Source organism: Nansenia antarctica, assembly GCF_963989245.1.
Source record: "Nansenia antarctica genome assembly, chromosome: 17".
NCBI lineage: Eukaryota > Metazoa > Chordata > Actinopteri > Argentiniformes > Microstomatidae > Nansenia > Nansenia antarctica.
The window spans coordinates 16,669,106-16,689,667 of record NC_137687.1 but is presented as its reverse complement, the minus strand read 5'-3'; the positions used below and the strand labels follow the sequence as shown (position 1 = coordinate 16,689,667).

General features: G+C 45.0%; 1 protein-coding gene across 1 annotated transcript; it reads right to left on the bottom strand.

The window, feature by feature from the left end:
* Positions 1-4,514: 4,514 nt before the first annotated feature.
* LOC308172445 (transmembrane protein 255B) lies at positions 4,515-18,466 on the bottom strand (the record flags this gene model as incomplete). The annotated part of the gene is made up of 8 exons (XM_080547350.1): positions 4,515-4,661; positions 11,315-11,474; positions 12,644-12,729; positions 13,281-13,361; positions 14,760-14,849; positions 15,184-15,246; positions 17,172-17,314; positions 18,400-18,466. The coding sequence occupies 8 exons, from the start codon at positions 18,464-18,466 to the stop codon at positions 4,515-4,517; spliced, it is 837 nt and encodes a 278-aa protein (XP_080403476.1).
* Between the last annotated feature and the right edge of the window lie 2,096 nt (positions 18,467-20,562).

Below are 20,562 nucleotides of genomic sequence, written 5' to 3'. Positions count from 1 at the left end.
CACCAGGTGCTGCTGCACTGAAACCATACAAGCTCGTCAGTGATGAACTCACAGTGTCCACAGGTAACGACATCATACTGCGAGGCACCAGGATTGTCATACCTGCAGCTCTACAGCAGAGGGCGCTGCAGATTGCTCATGAAAGCCACCAGGGCGTAGCTAAGACAAAGGCCCTACTCAGAGAAAAGGTATGGTTCCCTACCATAGACCAACAGGTAGAGACCATCACCAAGACCTGCCTCCCATGTCAAGTGAACACTCCAGTTACCCGGACCGAACCACTCAAAATGTCTGAGCTGCCAGACGCACCATGGCACAGTGTTAGTGCTGACTTTTATGGCCCACTCCCATCGGGAGAATATCTGTTAGTTATAGTCGATGACTACACACGATACCCAATTGTTGAGCCAATTCGATCTACCTCAGCAAACACAGTCATACCAGTCATGGACAAAGTCTTCTCCATGTTTGGAATCCCAAGAGTTGTTAAGACTGACAACGGACCTCTTTTCAACAGCAACCAGTTCGCTGAGTTTGCCAACTACCTAGGGTTCAAGCACAGGAAGATAACACCTCTATGGCCACAAGCTAATGCCACAGCTGAGAGATTCATGCGCACCGTCGGGAAAGTACTCAGAATCGCCCAGATGCAGAGGATGCCATGGAAACAACAGCTGCACGTCTTCCTGCGTGAGTACAGGTCCACTCCCCACAGCACGACGAACACGTCACCTGCCGAGTTACTATTCCAACGGAAGATGACCACCAAGCTACCCTCAGCAGACACAATCACCATCCCTGCTGACGAAGAGATACGCAGAATCGACAGAGAGGCCAAGGCAAAGATGAAAGCTCTCTCAGATGCTCGACGACACGCTACGCCTTCTAACATCAAGCCAGGAGACACCGTCCTGTGTCGTCAACCAAAACAGAACAAGCTTACTACGCCTTACAACGCAGAGCCGCTCACAGTAATCGATGTCAAAGGTTCCATGATAACAGCTGGAAGAAGTGGTTACACCACCACTAGGAACAGTTCATTCTTTAAGAAGATTGTCCGAGACAACCCAGACACTCTAATGGACTTAAGTTCAGAGGTCAGTGAGGAAGTAGGCCCAGCTACGCCTCCACCCGCACCTCCGCCGAGGTATCCAGTTAGGGAGAACAGACAACCTCCCGCATACCTGCGTGACTTCGATTAAAGAGCAGGAGTACCAAAGGACTGTTAACATGTTCTTCTGAGTTAACAATGTTCCAAGTTAATGGACTGTTTGAATGTTATACATCTATATAGATCTGAGAACAATAGACTGATTAAAGTAACACAAAGAATGTATTTTGATTTGCTACTTTGTTGAGAGCCATGTTTTAGGTCAGGAACCAGTGTATGTGCTAAATGTTATGCACTTTATCATTTATTAAAAAAAAAGGAGTGATGTAATGTTTAGACCACCTACTGCCACCTGGTGGTAGACTCGATACACTGTCAAGAGTCAAGACCCGGTCATGCGCAGTCTGGAGTCAGTCAATGCACATGCTGTAATGCGACCACGTCGAATAACTAAAGAGTCCAATTGATATCCAGCGTGTGTCTCATCATTTATACATTATATTCTTGCTACACGTCAGAATATCACAGTATTGTATTTTATATCGTTGGAAAGCCTGATTAGTCACCTTTACAACGAGGTACAACTTGTAAGGATCATGCATTCGTGGAATGAGCAACACAGCTAAACGTGTGGGTAGCGGCCCAAAAATATTTGCCAAGATCCCCTATATTCTTCTGTTGGTATTCACTCTCGTTTTGAGTTGGATTGGATGATTGCACTCTCCCACAGTGATACGGAAAAAACAACACATATTGGCCATTTTTACACTTTATTAATTTTACATTGTCAGGGACCTCAGCAGCGTGTGAAAGATCCATACGCAGTCACAACAGCTTGGCACCTCCTCCTCATGCTGGTCACCAGCCTAGTCACACACTGCTGTGGGACAGCATCCCATTCCTCAACTAGGATTTGCCGCAAGTCAGCCAACATGGTTGCGTTGGTCACTCTGGCACGTACAGCACACCCAAGCTGATCCCACAAGTGTTCAATTGGGTTGAGGTCTGGACTCATGGCAGTCCATTCCACCCTCTCCACTCCCAAATACTGGAGGTGCTCTGTGATGATCCTGGCTCTGTGGGGGCGAGCGCTGTCATCCTGGAGGATGGAGTTAGGTCCCAGATTCTGGAGATATGGGATCGCCACTGGCCCCAGAATATCATTCCTGTCAATTAGGTGCCATTCAGGTGCCAGTCACACACCTGTGACTGAAATACACCTGCCAGCATTTGAAGCTCAAAACGAGAGTGAATACCAACAGAAGAATATTGCAGGGGATTTTTGGCAAAAAATGTTGGGCCGCTACCCACACGTTTAGCTGTGTTACTCATTCCATGAATGCATGATCCTTACAAGTTGTACCTCATTGTAAAGGTGACCAATCAGGCTTTCCAACGATATAAAATACAATACCAATTGGTATTATTAAAGGGGAGGAATAATCAACAAAAAAAGTGTTTCCGAACTTTTTTGGAGGGGTTTATATACGTTTTATGATCAGTAAACTATCTCAGCACTTTGCTGAACCAACAGAAGAGCACTGGGACACAATGAAACGTGTTCAGATACCTTAAAGGTACAGCAGAACAAGAGTTATGCTTTTTTGGGGCCGCTGTGGTGCAGGAGTTAGAGCTGCCGTCTACTGATCGCAAGGTTGGCAGATCGGCGGTTTGAGCCCCGGCTGGCCACAAGTCGAAGTGTCCTTGGACATGACACTGAACCCCAAAATTGCTCCCAGTGAGTGGGCCGGCGCCTTGCATGGTAGCTTGCCGCCGCCGTTGGTGTGTGAATGTGTGTGTAAATGGGTGAATGAGAGGCCGTTGTAAAGCGCTTTGGAGCAGCAAAAAAGGCTCTATATAAGTGTAGTCCATTTACCATTTACTGCTGCATTCCTCGTAGTCTTGAAAATCAGGTGTAGTGCTGAGGCACAAATGTGTACATTTCAAACCTGCAAACTGCGACACTTTAATTGAATGTGCAATAACACTATGTGCAATATGACAACCCTAGGGTACATAAGGTTGCAGAGAATAGGAAATGTTAGAATAGGTATAGCATAGCATAGAGTACAGCACAGTGTTTTATTTGTACAGTATAGTATAGTGGATAGTGTACATAGCCTTTATTTATGTAAACCAGCTCCTTTCCCTTCTTGTTTTTTTAGTTGTTTTTTTTTCTTTCCTAGCACCAGGGGAGCCCCCCCTCCCAAATGTCGTTGTTTGGTACCTGTACTATATCAATGACAATAAAGACCATTCATTCATTCATTCATTCAAAACAAGACAGGATTGTCTTTAGTTCAGCGGCTACTCCATTCTCCTTGTTGACGTGACAGATAAGGTAAGGTAAGAGGCGAACCACACATGGGCCCAAAGAAGGAGCCAAACCTTCCAGACTGCAGCTCTCTCTCCCACTGTTGCCTCACATTGGATTAAGCCATTGCAATTGATTATGTCTCTTCCCCGTCTCCTGTATTTCTGTAGTGTAGGAAGTACATTGCAACACACACACACACACACATCAAAGGAAGAAGAAAACACAAGGAAGCAGCTGTTACTGAGGTTTGTCTTATTTGGCCAGAGCTCAATAACCCCACCCTCCAAAACTCTCACCCCATCCATCGGTGTCTAGGAGGTTCAAAGAAAGACTGAAACAAAGTTCATATCTCTGAACATATTTGGCTCAAATCAAATCATTCTTGGTAGATAAGATAGTCATGTACTATTAGACCACAGCCAAATAATGTTAGGGGCAATAAGAGGACACTGAACATCAAGCAGTCTCCCTGTTGAATACGAAAATCACAAACCCGGAGAAAGAAGATCGGACCAAGAGCATGAACCTTTACTTTTATTTAAGTTTAAGTAAGATACAAGAAAATGCAGTATAAAAAGTACATTATTTATGAACCTATACATTTGTCAAAACTTGTTAAATAATTAGCCTTTTCACAATGTTGTGATTGCATGTATACCATAGAGAACAAATATCTATCGAAATAGGTTAAACATATTTACATTTTCATATTCAGACATTTTACACCACACAGTGTAAATTGCCACACATTACAAAACCAAAAGAATCCTTTGGTTTGTCAGGAGGCGGGCTAGGTGGGTAGTGGAACACTGCAGGGGCATTTAGACAGAGTAGCCCTGGGGTGGGTAGTGGGGGCATTTAGACAGAGTAGCCCTGGGGTGGGTAGTGGGGGGCATTTAGACAGAGTAGCCCTGGGGTGGGTAGTGGGGGGCATTTAGACAGAGTAGACCTGGGGTGGGTAGTGGGGGGCATTTAGACAGAGTAGACCTGGGGTGGGTAGTGGGGGGCATTTAGACAGAGTAGACCTGGGGTGGGTAGTGGGGGGCATTTAGGCAGAGTAGCCCTGGGGTGGGTAGTGGGGGGCATTTAGACAGAGTAGCCTGGGGGTTTGTAGGGCAGCAGGTTATACAGGGGGGCGAACGGAGGCGGGTTGGAATTCACACGGGTTATCTCTGGTCGATCAGTCTGAGAAGAGCCCGTCACCACTGCCGGCGCAAAATAAAGGGAGGCTCTCTAAAGATAGAAAAGAAAAGACAAAAACAGCTCAGTTTAATTCAGGGGACGACATTCCATTCCCTCTTTTCCAAGTACTGTACAGAGTAGTTTAAAACCAGACTGAAAACTATCACACCAATGAGCAGCATGAGTCGATAAATGAATAATGGACGGTTCACTCTAGGGTCTGTGTTGTCAGTTGCTTTATTGGTCTGTTTTTGTTCTGGTTCTGCTAAACCGGGCGCCAGGTGTGGAACCAATTGTTCCACCCTGCTGTTCTGTTGACCTGAAGTCTAATGCTGGGTTGGGTTGATTGAGGGTTAACAGAGAGAGGAGGAGGGAGGAGGAGGAGGTGTAGACAACAAGGCCGATGGGAAGGCAGAGGGAGCAGAGTCTTTGTAGTATACCATCTCATCATCTTACATTTGTAAATGTTTGACGCCTTTATCCAAAGCAACTTACAATGAATACATTTGTCTAAGTAAGTGAATCATCTATCCACCAGTCGTGTTTCATATACAGTAGACTGAGTAGAGAAACAGCAAGATCATCTGTGGGTTCCTCTTTCTATCTGTGGGAGCATCTTACACCTATCTCAATATGATTTAACACTACAACAGCCGTGCCTATTTTACCTACTAGTAGAGCCGCCTTGGGGGGTCAAATAGACCCCCTTTTTAGAATGTAAATCTGCTATTTACACACAGAGATCACTAGAGGGCGCTTCTTTTTTACGCCTGCCTCCTACACAGAAAAACTGCAAAACAGCTTTATACTATCTTATCCTGAAGTGATTTTGAAAATGTAAGGATACTGGGTGGTAGAACGCACATATCTAGGAAAAGTCATGAAAGGAGGGTCCTGAAATTTAGCGGCAAAATTTAGCAAAGCAACCCCAAAACATCCGTGAACTTCCACCATGTTTGACTGTAGGGACCATGTTCTTTTCTTTGAAAGCCTCATTTCGTTTTCTGTAAACAGTACAAAAAGCTCTATTTTGGTCTCATCTGTCCACAGGACGTTCTCCCAGAATGATTTTGGCTTCTCCAGGTAGGTTTTTGGCAAACTCCAGTCTGGCATTTTTATGTCTCTGTGTCAGCAGTGGGGTCCTCCTGGGTCTCCTACCATAGCGTCCCATTTCATTCAGATAGCGAGGGATTGTGCGGAGCTGACACGGTCTGCAGGTCAGCTTGTATTTGTTTGGAAGTTGATCAAGGTTTTTTATCCACCATTCGAACAATCCTTCATTGCAATCTTTCCAAAATGATCTTCTGTCCATGTCCAGGGAGGTTAGCGACAGTACCAGGGGCTGTGAACTTCTTGATGACGTTGCACACAGGAACATTAAGATCTCTGGAGATGTCATTTTATTTTTTCTGAGTGGGGCAGCCCCACTCATATTCTTCTGTTTATTGCGATAGAGACCGTAGAGATTTCACAGGAAGGATGGGTGAGAGAGAGGAGGATAGAGTCAGTAGAGATTGATAGGAATGATGGGTGAGAGAGAGGAGGATAGAGTCAGTAGAGATTGATAGGAAGGATGGGTGAGAGAGAGAGAGGAGGGATGACATGCAGGATATGTCCGTCCGCGGCCGGAATCAAACCGGGAACCCTGCGGTTACATGGTCGATGCTTAGTGCGTTACGCCACCAAGTGCCCCGGACCTGTAACCTTGAGATCATCTAGATGCTTTTTCACAATTTTGGTTCTCAAATCCCCAGAGAAGTCTCTGCTCTTCTTTCTTCTCTCCATGCTCAGTGTGGTCGACACAGACACGCAACACACACACACACACACACACACACACACACACACACACACACGCAACAGACAGGTTGAGTCAACTTTTCTCCACTTTAACTGGTTGTGAATGTATGTGTGTGGTGTGAACAACGTCATTCATGGACATTTTAATTCACAGACATATCGGGGTCCCCATGCAGACTGACCGAGTGGAGCGGGTGATGTCCTGGGTGGAGATGGTCATGTTCTGAGTGGGTGCTGGTGTCCGTCAGTCCTGAGTGGGTGCTGGTGTCCGTCAGTCCTGAGTGGGTGCTGGTGTCCGTCAGTCCTGAGTGGGTGCTGGGGTCCGTCAGTCCTGAGTGGGTGCTGGTGTCTGTCAGTCCTGAGTGGGTGCTGGGGTCCATCAGTCCTGAGTGGGTGCTGGTGTCCGTCAGTCCTGAGTGGGTGCTGGTGTCTGTCAGTCCTGAGTGGGTGCTGGTGTCCGTCAGTCCTGAGTGGGTGCTGGTGTCCGTCAGTCCTGAGTGGGTGCTGGTGTCCGTCAGTCCTGAGTGGGTGCTGGTGTCTGTCAGTCCTGAGTGGGTGCTGGGGTCTGTCAGTCCTGAGTGGGTGCTGGTGTCTGTCAGTCCTGAGTGGGTGCTGGGGTCCATCAGTCCTGAGTGGGTGCTGGTGTCTGTCAGTCCTGAGTGGGTGCTGGGGTCCGTCAGTCCTGAGTGGGTGCTGGTGTCCGTCAGTCCTGAGTGGGTGCTGGGGTCCGTCAGTCCTGAGTGGGTGCTGGTGTCCATCAGTCCTGAGTGGGTGCTGGTGTCTGTCAGTCCTGAGTGGGTGCTGGGGTCCATCAGTCCTGAGTGGGTGCTGGTGTCTGTCAGTCCTGAGTGGGTGCTGGGGTCCGTCAGTCCTGAGTGGGTGCTGGTGTCCGTCAGTCCTGAGTGGGTGCTGGGGTCCGTCAGTCCTGAGTGGGTGCTGGTGTCCATCAGTCCTGAGTGGGTGCTGGTGTCTGTCAGTCCTGAGTGGGTGCTGGTGTCCGTCAGTCCTGAGTGGGTGCTGGTGTCCGTCAGTCCTGAGTGGGTGCTGGGGTCCGTCAGTCCTGAGTGGGTGCTGGTGTCTGTCAGTCCTGAGTGGGTGCTGGGGTCCATCAGTCCTGAGTGGGTGCTGGTGTCCGTCAGTCCTGAGTGGGTGCTGGTGTCTGTCAGTCCTGAGTGGGTGCTGGGGTCCGTCAGTCCTGAGTGGGTGCTGGTGTCCGTCAGTCCTGAGTGGGTGCTGGGGTCCGTCAGTCCTGAGTGGGTGCTGGTGTCTGTCAGTCCTGAGTGGGTGCTGGTGTCTGTCAGTCCTGAGTGGGTGCTGGGGTCCGTCAGTCCTGAGTGGGTGCTGGTGTCTGTCAGTCCTGAGTGGGTGCTGGTGTCTGTCAGTCCTGAGTGGGTGCTGGGGTCCGTCAGTCCTGAGTGGGTGCTGGTGTCTGTCAGTCCTGAGTGGGTGCTGGGGTCCGTCAGTCCTGAGTGGGTGCTGGTGTCCGTCAGTCCTGAGTGGGTGCTGGGGTCCGTCAGTCCTGAGTGGGTGCTGGTGTCTGTCAGTCCTGAGTGGGTGCTGGTGTCCGTCAGTCCTGAGTGGGTGCTGGGGTCCGTCAGTCCTGAGTGGGTGCTGGTGTCCGTCAGTCCTGAGTGGGTGCTGGTGTCTGTCAGTCCTGAGTGGGTGCTGGTGTCCGTCAGTCCTGAGTGGGTGCTGGGGTCCGTCAGTCCTGAGTGGGTGCTGGTGTCCGTCAGTCCTGAGTGGGTGCTGGGGTCCGTCAGTCCTGAGTGGGTGCTGGGGTCCGTCAGTCCTGAGTGGGTGCTGGTGTCCGTCAGTCCTGAGTGGGTGCTGGGGTCCATCAGTCCTGAGTGGGTGCTGGGGTCTGTCAGTCCTGAGTGGGTGCTGGGGTCCATCAGTCCTGAGTGGGTGCTGGTGTCCGTCAGTCCTGAGTGGGTGCTGGTGTCCGTCAGTCCTGAGTGGGTGCTGGGGTCTGTCAGTCCTGAGTGGGTGCTGGTGTCCGTCAGTCCTGAGTGGGTGCTGGTGTCCGTCAGTCCTGAGTGGGTGCTGGTGTCCGTCAGTCCTGAGTGGGTGCTGGGGTCCGTCAGTCCTGAGTGGGTGCTGGTGTCTGTCAGTCCTGAGTGGGTGCTGGGGTCCGTCAGTCCTGAGTGGGTGCTGGTGTCTGTCAGTCCTGAGTGGGTGCTGGTGTCTGTCAGTCCTGAGTGGGTGCTGGTGTCTGTCAGTCCTGAGTGGGTGCTGGGGTCCGTCAGTCCTGAGTGGGTGCTGGTGTCTGTCAGTCCTGAGTGGGTGCTGGTGTCTGTCAGTCCTGAGTGGGTGCTGGGGTCCGTCAGTCCTGAGTGGGTGCTGGGGTCCGTCAGTCCTGAGTGGGTGCTGGTGTCCGTCAGTCCTGAGTGGGTGCTGGTGTCTGTCAGTCCTGAGTGGGTGCTGGGGTCCGTCAGTCCTGAGTGGGTGCTGGGGTCCGTCAGTCCTGAGTGGGTGCTGGTGTCCGTCAGTCCTGAGTGGGTGCTGGTGTCCGTCAGTCCTGAGTGGGTGCTGGGGTCCGTCAGTCCTGAGTGGGTGCTGGGGTCCGTCAGCAGAGGGGCAGTGGGGGAGGAGCCTGAGGTCACAGAGCTGCTCCTCTGTCAAACCCAGGACCACACACACACACACACACACACACACACACACACACACACACACACACACACACACACACATAGCTGAGCGTAGGGCTGAAGAATAGAGCACCCATCTGCACTGTAAAAAATGTAATGTTTGGTTGATTACAACAACCTCCAAAATGTCCACAGACCGCCTTATGCAAGCCATTATCTTGTGATCTCATTTCAACAATGCTCTCTGCTCCCCATCATATACTCTAGGCCTGCGCCCACCCACACCACACTGACTAATCTCCCAGGAACGGGAGAGAAGAGTTATAGCAATGCCATGATATCTGTGTGGTGGGGGGGTGATGTAGATCTGAGAAAAAACAATTCTGTCTGGCATTGATGTGTGTGCTTCTGGGTACGTCCTGCTGTGTCCCCCAGCTCTCTCACCCCATTTCTGTGACTTAATGTCATAAGCGCATTGAGTTGCATCTTGTAAGAAATGCGCTATACAAATAAAAATTGATTTGAATTTGATTTGATTTGATGAGGACTACGGATGCAAATTAGCTCACAGCTAAATCCGGCATATTTACTGTCACCATACTATGTATAAGTGACTGTTCATTAATGTGCACCGTCCTGACTAAATAAAGATCTATCCATGGGCGTCAGCAGCTTTTTGAATGTGGGGGGGACACTTTTTTTTCGGGGGGTCTGGGGGTCCCCCCCCCCGAATTTTTTTAAATAGTAGATTCAATTTCCTGCATTCTGGTGCGTTTTACACCCAAAATAATCTCCCTCTTTCCTTGTTTTTCCTTGGAGCTGGCATGGTCTGCAATTACTGACTACTATTATGTTTTGGTTTAACTCACAGAGGCCTGACACTGACACGTGGCACTTTTTAGGTACTTTATTAAATATGAAGATTCAAAAAGAATCAAAGAGTGAATTAGAAAAGAATGAGGTAACTTTGAGTCAACAAATTGAATAAAAAGTTATGAGGAAACATAAAATATGTACCTAGGCTACTCAGAGCCTATTACAATCAAACTTAGCCCTCTTCAGTGCATTGCAGAACATACAACTATAACAAACAAACAAAATCAAAGAGTGAATTAGAGCTGTCTCCACTGCCCCTGCCTGCTGCCCCTGCCTCTGACTCACTCTCATTCTCAACCACCTATATCAGGAGAAATGGGGATGCATTGAGCACTTGTTCATATTGTTTTTCTCTAATAGAACATTTGACATAGAAATACAATCATCAATACAAAAAATACAATCACAAGCATTTTAGAAATAGAAAAATAAATGGAACAGGTGTTTTCTTCTTATTTTTTAACCCTAGCTCAAGCAATCAGATGCAAAATTGATTCTTTGGGTGGGTGCAATGGCCAAATTAAATTGTGCAAATGCTCAGGGCAATGAACACGGGCAGGAGATGCAATAATGACAGGACAGGTAAGCACTGTGAGGTGTTTGTCGCCATTCTGTGCTTTTGATCACATTTCGCCTGTGTCTGTTCTGCATTTAAACATGTCTAACCGCACTAGTAATGCCTAACAAAACTGCTAGTGCCATATAGCTGATCTAGCTCGTATTTGGTTGCTAGTAGGCTATGCTAATTCTATTGCTAATACAGAGAATGTCTCATAAGGTGCTAACATTCTTATCAGAAAAGCTGGCTGTGTTTGACCTTGGGAGAACGCAATGTTGCTGTTTGGCCACTCACGGGAAAACTTGGATGACTTTGACTTACTTTTCTCTTCTTAGAATTTGTTTTCCTTATATCCATCTTGGTGGATGATCTAAATATCATCTTGCCTCAGTCTGAATGTTTTGAATCTGCGTGCGTGTCTGATTCTGCTGCTGCCGTGTTAAAAACAGAAGTAAAACGCGGAGTGGACTTCTGGATATGGGCAATCCCCTACTCATAAAGTGGAACGGATTTGATTGTGAAGCAATGAAAATAACGCTGACCAGTCATGCAACATATTTTTGATGGCAAATGTGGGGGGGTCCAAACGACCTTGTTTCAAAGGTGGGGGGGACACGTCCCCCCCCAAATATATGGTGGTGACGCCCATGGATCTATCTCTCTACCTATCTACCTATCGTAATTGTAAGTCGCTTTGGATAAAAGCGTCTGCTAAATGGCAAAATTAATTAATTAATTAATTAATTATCTACTTATCTACCTATCTACCTACCTATCTATCTATCTATCTATCTATCTATCTATCTACCTACCACTGAACCAACACACAGTGGGTTATGGTTATGGTTATGGTTATGGTTATGGTTAGTGTCTCTCACCAGGTCTTTGATGCTGCCCAGCACTGCGGTGGTGAAGACGCCCAGGCAGAAGGCCACCAGGTTGAGGGAGGTCAGGACCCAGATCAGCACATACAGGACCAGAACGTCCTGGCAGCTCCTCACGCCCACAAACTCATAGTAGTTATCCAGGTACCCCCCGCTAGAAGACAAACTCATAGTAGTTATCCAGGTACTGGTACTGGAAGACACGACCACAACACACAGGTCACTCACTGCCACTCCTTTCATAATAATAATAATTATTATTATTATAATTAATTGTATTTATATAGCGCTTTTCCTTGCAAAAGACGCTGACAATATGGGAAAAACAGAAGACACAGAAACAACAAGCAACAGATAACATGAGCACATGGAACACAGAGTTAACAACAGGCACAGGGAACAATTAACACAGCAATGTCCAGGGGGGGAGGAGGGGGGGTGGGGTGGCAGGGTTAGGGCCAGGGGAGATGGTTAGGGGTAGGGAAGGTTGTATGCATGGGAGAACAGGTAGGTTTTGAGTAGGTTTTAAAAGTGGAGAGTGAGGGTGAGTCAGTGGAAGTTAACATGTAGAGTTACTATGTGTTTTATAAAGTACTGTATGAAAGCACTCAAAAACATGTATTATACTATGTATTACAAGTAAATGGAGGATTTGACTTGGTTAGACTAGCCAAGCTGCACAGCCCTTCTAATGACACCTGTTCCAGTCCCTAACGTTCTCATTCAGGTGAATAAAACATGCAGTTGTTATGGCAGCAGAGAGCACCTCAGTAAGGAGCAGTAAGAGACTGTTAACGTTGAAGTCATGTAGCTAAAAATGTAGCTAAAAAGCAAAGTCATGCCTGATCTTTAATTGTCCTAAATGATCTTTCCACTGATAATGAAATATAGACAGACTTTAGTTGTCTCTGTGTAAGACTATGTATGACTTAGACTACACTGTTGGTTGTAAAACAGCCCTTTACCAACTCCTACCTACATGTTTTTACTGCTAGGCAAGGTAAGGCAAGTTTATTTGTATGGCGCATTTCAGACAACAGGGGCAATTCAAAGTGCTTTAGAACAAAATGTGGAAAAGGTGAAGGGGTCTGAATACTTTGAGAATGCACTGTACAGTACATTCTCTGGTTATAGTTATTATTTAGTGTGTCATTCTGAAATAAATAGTGGAATGATTTTCACATTAAAAGCACTGATTTGCTTTTGTGACATTTTAAGTTTTGAGAGTTAAAGTGCATTTTTTCAAAAGAAACATATATGTGTGTGTGTGGGTGTGTGTGGGTGTGTGTGTGTGTGTGTGTGTAGAGATGCAGTGTGACTGACTTGGCGCAGTCATACAGATCGCAGCAGTAGCAGGTTCCGCTGCGCACCTTCATGCTGCAGGACTCCACCAGACCCTGGCACGGCACCTACAGGACAGAGTTAACCCTATTAACCCTTTATTACCCTGGCACGGCACCTGCAGGACAGAGGAGTTAACATCACTCAAATATCAAAAAGAAATGGGTGAAAATCAACTGTGGCCTCCCCTGCCCTGCCCGGTGTCTGACAACATTATTGGAAGTATTGATTATATAGCTAGGACATATAAGTATTGATTATATAGCTAGGACATATAAGTATTGATTATATAGCTAGGACATATATGTATTGATTATATAGCTAGGACATATAAGTATTGATTATATAGCTAGGACGTTTATAAAAAAAAACGTATAGGTGTGGACAGGGCCTAAGTGATTTCTAAATTGAACAGGTCTGGCAGTAATCGGGCCTCGGGTTATCTTTGTGTAATATTAAAAATGGTTTGATGATCTGAAACATTTAAGTGTGACAAACATGCAAAAACAGACGAAATTGGGAAGGGGGAAAGCAAATACAGCACTGTATTTTTCACAGCACTGTACTATACCATGGCAGCCATGATCAGATGTTGCTATGTGGGCAGTAGGCTACTCACAGAGGCAAAGTAATTCTCATAGATGTAGCTGTTTCCACTTGTGTAAAATTGGCATCTTCCTGCTTTCAGAGGACGTACATCCTGGCGTGAGAGAGAGGGACGGAGGATTAATAACGCGGTGGTGAGAGGTTAAAGGGTTAACACACTCCAGCTGTCAGAAACACAGAGATGAACTGATCGTGTTCATGCAGCCTTTGTTTTGAGAACAATGGCAATTAGAGTGGAATCTTGAAGGACCTTGAATGGGAAAATACTAGAGAGTATCTCTGTTCTTAACTCAGCCACCTATGCATTCCTGATACTGCCTTATGTTCATTGTTTTATGACTGTATGTCTGAAACCTGAATGTATCTGTCTTTATATACTGCCCTCTTGGCCAGGTCTCTCTTGGAAAAGAGATTTTAAATCTCAATGAGTATTCACCTGGTTAAATAAAGGTATAATACAATAAAAAGAGTGCATTTAGTTTTGTCTCTGTGGCATACTCCACAAGAACATGATACTGGTATAAATGCAGAAATATATGTAATTTGTGTAGCCTTGTGCATGCATATAACAACGTGAGGCATGTGAAAGTGAAGCATATGTTACATATAATGTGTTCAACACCATATTACCACTTGAACAACCCTCTTTAACCCTTTGGAGCTATACTACAAACCTATACTTGGTAATGAAAATACAATCATATTTCAGCCGTGTGTATGCCTTTGTAATTGTAAAAATGACACACAGGCTAAAATATGATTGTATTTTCATTCACACCTTTGATTTGGAGGCCCTAAAGCCCAATGCACACAGCGTGCGATTTTGTCGCACCGCCGAATTCGATTCCATTGTTTTGAATGAGACCCAATGACACAATGCACACGGCGTGCGATGCGATATTGTCGCACGACAACATTCGATTCTCCATTCACATTCATTGGTGTGAATTGAGAATCGGATGTTGTCGTGCGACAAAATCGCACGCCGTGTGCATTGGCCTCAAGACTCATTGTTTAAGCCCCACTTTGGGTTTCTGGTCCAGGAAAGATCTCTGACCACCTAAATTGCAAGGTGAAAAATAGGGCAAAGAAATCTAATTACCCCATCAGATTAATGGACCTATCGCTAAGCCACGCTCCCAAAATAGAAATTGTCCGATCATATCACAGGCAGAAAACTCGGACAAACAACTCCCTAATATCTGATGGTGAAAAGCTTCTAGACTAAATATTATTGTCATCTTTAAAAAACATGTCTATTACTTGCTGTGGTAAATCCGAAATCAGAAATTTGACAACTACCGCCATTGTAAGTCATTGAACGTCATTCAGTCACGGCCGGTCAGTCAGTCGCTGCCAGTGAAGCGTTGTTTGTTTGTCTGAGTTTTCAAAGGGGGGCGTGGCTTAGCGATAGGTCCATTGGTAGGTTAATCAATGTATAGGGAAGAATTATTCCACACATGCAGTGTATACTGTCTGGTAGGTAACTCACCATGTTGACGACGATGAAGACACCGTCCACTACCACACACAGAAAAGAGGCGATGTTCCCCAGGCTGAGGAAGACTATGGCAGCCACAAGCTGGAGACAAGAGGCAAGTCAGTCACTTCTTCACACTGCTGTGTCTAAACTAAACTATCTGTCTAAACTAACAGTCTGATGAACAGGGTTTACATCCACCTCACACCTTGGTTGGTTGGAAGGATGGATCTTATAAAACGATGAGATGCGCAGGATGAGTAACAGAAAAAAAGGGACAGAGAAACGCACTGAAAGCTATGGTTAGCTATGGTTAGCTATGGTTAGCTATGGTTAACCTACAATGTGAAAAAGAGCATAAATAAGCAGAAAGGTAAGCAGCACAGTTGTGGGGGGGAGTTCAAAGGAGGAGTCAGTGAAGAGTAGTAGAAAGTACCAGTTGTTTACGGTTTTCCTGAAGACGGAGTCCAAGAACGCCCAGGAATGATCCGAAAGCCAACTGCAGGAAACAGATAAGTAAATGGTAAATGGACTGCACTTATATAGCGCCTTTTTTGCTGCTCCAAAGCTGCTCCAAAGCGCTTTACAACGGCCTCTCATTCACCCATTCACACACACATTCACACACCAATGGCGGCAAGCTGCCATGCAAGGCGCCGGCCCGCTCACTGGGAGCAATTTTTGGGGTTCAGTGTCTTGCCCAAGGACACTTCGACATGTGGCCAGCCGGGGCTCGAACCGCCGATCTGTAGCACCCTTAAGTAGCAGCCACTGTCAGACGATGCTAACAATCCGGCATTAGACGTCAACCTTTAGTACTGACCTTTAACCTTTAGCACTGAGTTCTACATGTCTGATAGGGCTTTCACACCGGCAAAGAACCGTGCCGGTTCGCGTTCGCGAACCAAGTCTGGAACCAAGTCTGGAACCGGCCGGCGCGTTCAGACCGAAGCTCAATTGGTTCGGAACCTGAAAAGTTGGTTCGCAGCGGGCACCAAAAAATAGTGGTTCTCAAGCGCGAACCAAAAGGTAGAACAGTCACGTCGTCAGTGGGTGTGTCCTATTCTAGGCTGCAGAGACCAGCAAGGAGGAAGTAGACAAAATGTAATCTAATCTAAATCTAATCATTAGTGATCAAAAACAATATCAAAAGTGTCATTATTCTCTCTATCTTCCTCACATGCTCAGCAAACACACACACGCACACGCGCGGACATGCGCGAACGCGAATTTCGTAAACCATTTCTATTCCAGTAATGGAGCAGCTGATTAGTAAAAGAACGCATATAGAAAGTGTCTTTTGTTTTGTTTCACAGAAAAGTGTGTGTATTTCAGATACTGTAGTAGTGGAAGATATTATCCTCTTTTCCAGTGAAGTAGCTGCCATCTAGTTGTGAATTGTTTTGTTTATCCCGCCCCTTCATCACCCAGCGTTGATGACGCGGATGGTTCAGGTTACACTGGTATGAACGCGGGCTCATTCGCCAGACAGCACCAAGGTTCAGAGGTTTCCGAACGCGAACGCGAACCGGCACGGTTCTTTGCCGGTGTGAAAGCCCTAACAGAGGTTTACACACTGGAGTAGTTGGTAAGGAGAAAAAGCTAAATCCGAATGACTTATGGTTGTGTGTAACATTTTTATTTTGGAGATTATATGGTTTGAAGTATGGTTGGACGACAGATGGAAATTAGCTTCTTGCTAAATCTGACGCACCCATGTTCTTGTTTTCTATAGACAATTAATGCATGGGCACACTAACCTTCTCTAAACCAAATAAACTAAGTTTCACTAGAGACAAATGTGAAATTGTGAATGAATTTCACAATTCATTTTTAACAATACAAAAATAAATCCAATTGCAACCTTCATTGGCTTGATAATGAATTTAGTTTTGCTCATCAACAACCACACTTAGAGTTACCATCTGAATGCTATATAGTACTTTCTATTCTATGCCATCTGTGGTTATCAAAATTTACCGGTAAATATACTTTATCTGTACTGATTTTATTGTATTTTATTAGGAATTGACATAGAATCATTCAAGCATCATGACACTAAGTAATGTCCAGAGGATAGCACTTAAAAGCATTATTTAAAACACTTATTTCCAAAGTGGTCCTCAATGGAAACATAAAGTGAAATAAAACAAAACATCACAGAGCATAAAAACTGCATAAGAACACAGCATAAAAAACACACATTAAAACACACAACATGGAAACATAAAGTGAATCAAAACAACTCAGAATCACCCTCCCTTTCTTAAGGGTGAGCCATTAGTTCTCCCCATAAATATGACATCTATCTGGCATAGCCCCACCATGATAGATGATGAGGATATAGAAGAGGAGGACTCACTATGACTCCAGAGATGTAGCATAATACTCACTATGACTCCAGAGATGTAGCATATGACTCACTATGACTCCAGAGATGTAGCCGCTGACACTCAGACTCTCTGTGCGCGTGGTTGTGAAGAGCCCCAGAGCCACCAGGAGGAGGGACAGGCTGAGCATGCCCAGGACCAGCCACAGAGCCCTGCTCTTCCTCCTCATCACCAGCTCTGCAGCCAGGGGGAAACACACATATCACACTGATATGTGATATGATACGGTCACTGCAGCAACACCTCTTTTGGACAGGCTCTCTTTTTAACTATTTTATTTTTTATTTTTTTTTATCTAATCTCAATGCTATCATATGTAAACAGATAGAAATGGATGCCAGTCACTTATTAATAAATACTTTTTTTTATTTTTTTATTTTTTATGGGGATGCTAATATCATCATGCTAATAATTACCAGTATCATTATTATGTCATATGCAGTAAGAACAGTACATAACTGACAGTAAAGACAAACATCAATACTACACATATACTCTAACAATCTGCAAATGCAAACCAGTCAAACACAAACACTGCACATGTGTGAGTCATCTGAGACAAAACGATGTTTTATGAACGGGAAATAAATAGACAAATAATAATTTACATTTCTATCATAGTTTTTGATTACCCTTTTTTCCTTTTCTTTTTTTCTGCAGTTATTTTAAAGAAGGACATAATAGGCTACCCCATGATTTTCAAGAATTTGATTATAAATATGTCTACCGTACTGATAAGTAGCCTGCAACTGTCTTGCCTTACCATAACCAAGTGTGGCTTTCCAAAACCCCCAAATAACTCTAATTTAATTATTTACAGTTAAATCTCTCTCTATCCCGCTCCCTCTCTCTATCTAAAGCCAATGCCCAATTGATTCAATATTTGTTCGCGACAAAACGAACGAAAAATGAAAAGGACCCTATTCTAATTATGATCTATACTATAAGCTACCTGTTGTACGAGTCGATACACTAGTCGTGAGCTTAGAATGATAAGGTTATATCTCCGTTTAGGGCAGTTCAGAGATATTGAGCATCAAAGTTTTTACATCCCATTATGTTTTGTGAGATGGAACCTTTGTATTTTATGAATTACTAACTCAAAAATGTCAACATTTTAAAAATAACACCCCACAGGCGTTAATAAACACCTAATGGATCAGATTATGTAAAAAAAACTCAATTTTGAAAAAAATGGAGATAGAACCTTATAATTCTAACGTCACGAAGTGCCTAACGAGTAATTGCTCAACAGCCTCTACCTGTGGCACTGGGCCTGGGAGCGGACCTGTCCCAATCCGCTGCTTCTCGGATGGTCCCGGTTGTCATGTTCTCCAGACAGATCCTCTAGTCTACGGACACTGTTAGATCCTAGTCTACGGACTCTGTTAGATCAGACAGATCCTCTAGTCTACGGACTCTGTTAGATCAAGTTCATATTATACTCTCAATCAAGACTGTCACGGTTCTCCTTCTGCAGTGCTGATTCAGAGGCGCTCCGCGGGTTTTGTTGCGCCCCCTCGAACCTCACGGAGTGTGTTCTGCGAGCTGATTGGTCAGCTGCTCACCACACAGGCAGACAGGCGCGTATTCAGCGTGGGTTTTTGAAAGGCGCTATATAAATTAAAGTTATTATTATTATTATTGTTATTATTATTATTATTATTATTATCCCTATAGTTGCGGATGTACTTGCGTGTGTTTGATTTGATTCGATTTTTATTAGGAATTGACATAGAATCATTTACACATCATGACACTAGGTATGTCCAGAGGATAGCACTTGAAAGCATTATTTAAAACACTTATTTCCAAAGTGGTCCTCGATGGAAACATAAAATGAGAATAAAACAAAACATCACACAGCATAAAACATAAAATGAGAATAAAACAAAACATCACACAGCATAAAACAGCATGACAACAGCATAAGAACACAGCATAAAAAACACATTAAAACACACAACATGGAAACATAAAGTGAAACAAAACAGAAACACCCTCTCTTTCTTAAGGGTGAGCCATTAGTTCTCCCCATAAATATGACTTCACTTTTGTTTTAAAGAAGGCTTTGTTTTGGCTTTGCTTAACATGCAGAGGCAGATGGTTCCATAAAGAAATCCCAGTATAGAAAAAGGAGCTTCTTTCTGTTTTACTTTTGACAAGAGGAACACTGCATGACATAAAATACTTCCTCTTGTATTATAATCATGTATACTTCTCTCCATATCTCTGTGTCACGCCCTCTACCTCTAGGTAGTGGGCAGTGCCTCTCTCTCTCTCTCCCTCTCTCTCTCTCTCTCTCTCTCTCTCTCTCTCTCTCTCTCTCTCTCTCTCTCTCTCTCTCTCTCTCTCTCTCTCTCTCTCTCTCTCTCTCTCTCTCTCTCTCTCTCTTCTCTCTCTCTCTCCCTCTAATTGGCAGGAGTGGCTTCAGGTGTGCGTTTGTCCGGCTGTTCACAATTACCACACCCCCTGCCTGACCCCCGCTTGCCCTACGACCATTCTCTGCCTTACCCCGTTAATAAATATACTTTATTTTTCTACATCTGTCTCTGGTCTGTGCCTGCGCCTGGGTTCCCTATCTGATCGTAACACTATGTTACAGTTCATATATTCAGGGAGCCGGTTATGAACTATATCAAACATATGGTTGAGTTTTAGTTGTTTTACTCGATCCTCTACAGATAACAGACCAACCTCTCTGGGCCCATAGCCCCATCTGTCACTAGAATTACAGTTACAGTAGGTCCATATATATTTGGACACAGACAGATTTTTTGCTATTTGAGCTGTTTACCAAAACATCTTCAAGTTATATATAATAATATATAATATAATATAATATAATATAATAATAATATATATAATGAATATGGGCTTAAAGTGCAGACTCTCAGCTTTAGGGTAAGGGTATTCACATCCAAATTGAAGGAAGGGTTTAGGAATTACAGCTCTTTAATATGTACAATATTGGACAATTGACTCAAAAGCTGTATCATGGGCCAGTGTGGGCTATTCCTTCATTATTTCTTTATCAATTAAGCAGGTAAAAGGTCTGAGTTGATTCCATGTGTGGCATTTGCATTTGGAAGCGGGTGCTGTATACACACAACATGCAGTCAACAGAGCCCTCAATGCAAGTGAAACAGGCCATCCGTAGGCTGCAAAAACAACCAAAAAAATCTATCAGAGAGATAGCGGGAACATTAGTAGGGGCTAAATTAACTGTTTGGTACATTCTGAGAAAAAAAGAACGCACTGGTGAGCTCAGCACCACAAAAAGGTCTGGACGTCCATGGAAGACAAGAGTGGTGGATGATCACAGGATCCTTTACATGATAAAGAAAAACCCCTTCACAACATCCAGCCAAGTGAAGAACATGTCTCCAGGAGGTAGGCATATCATTATTCAAGTGTACCATAAA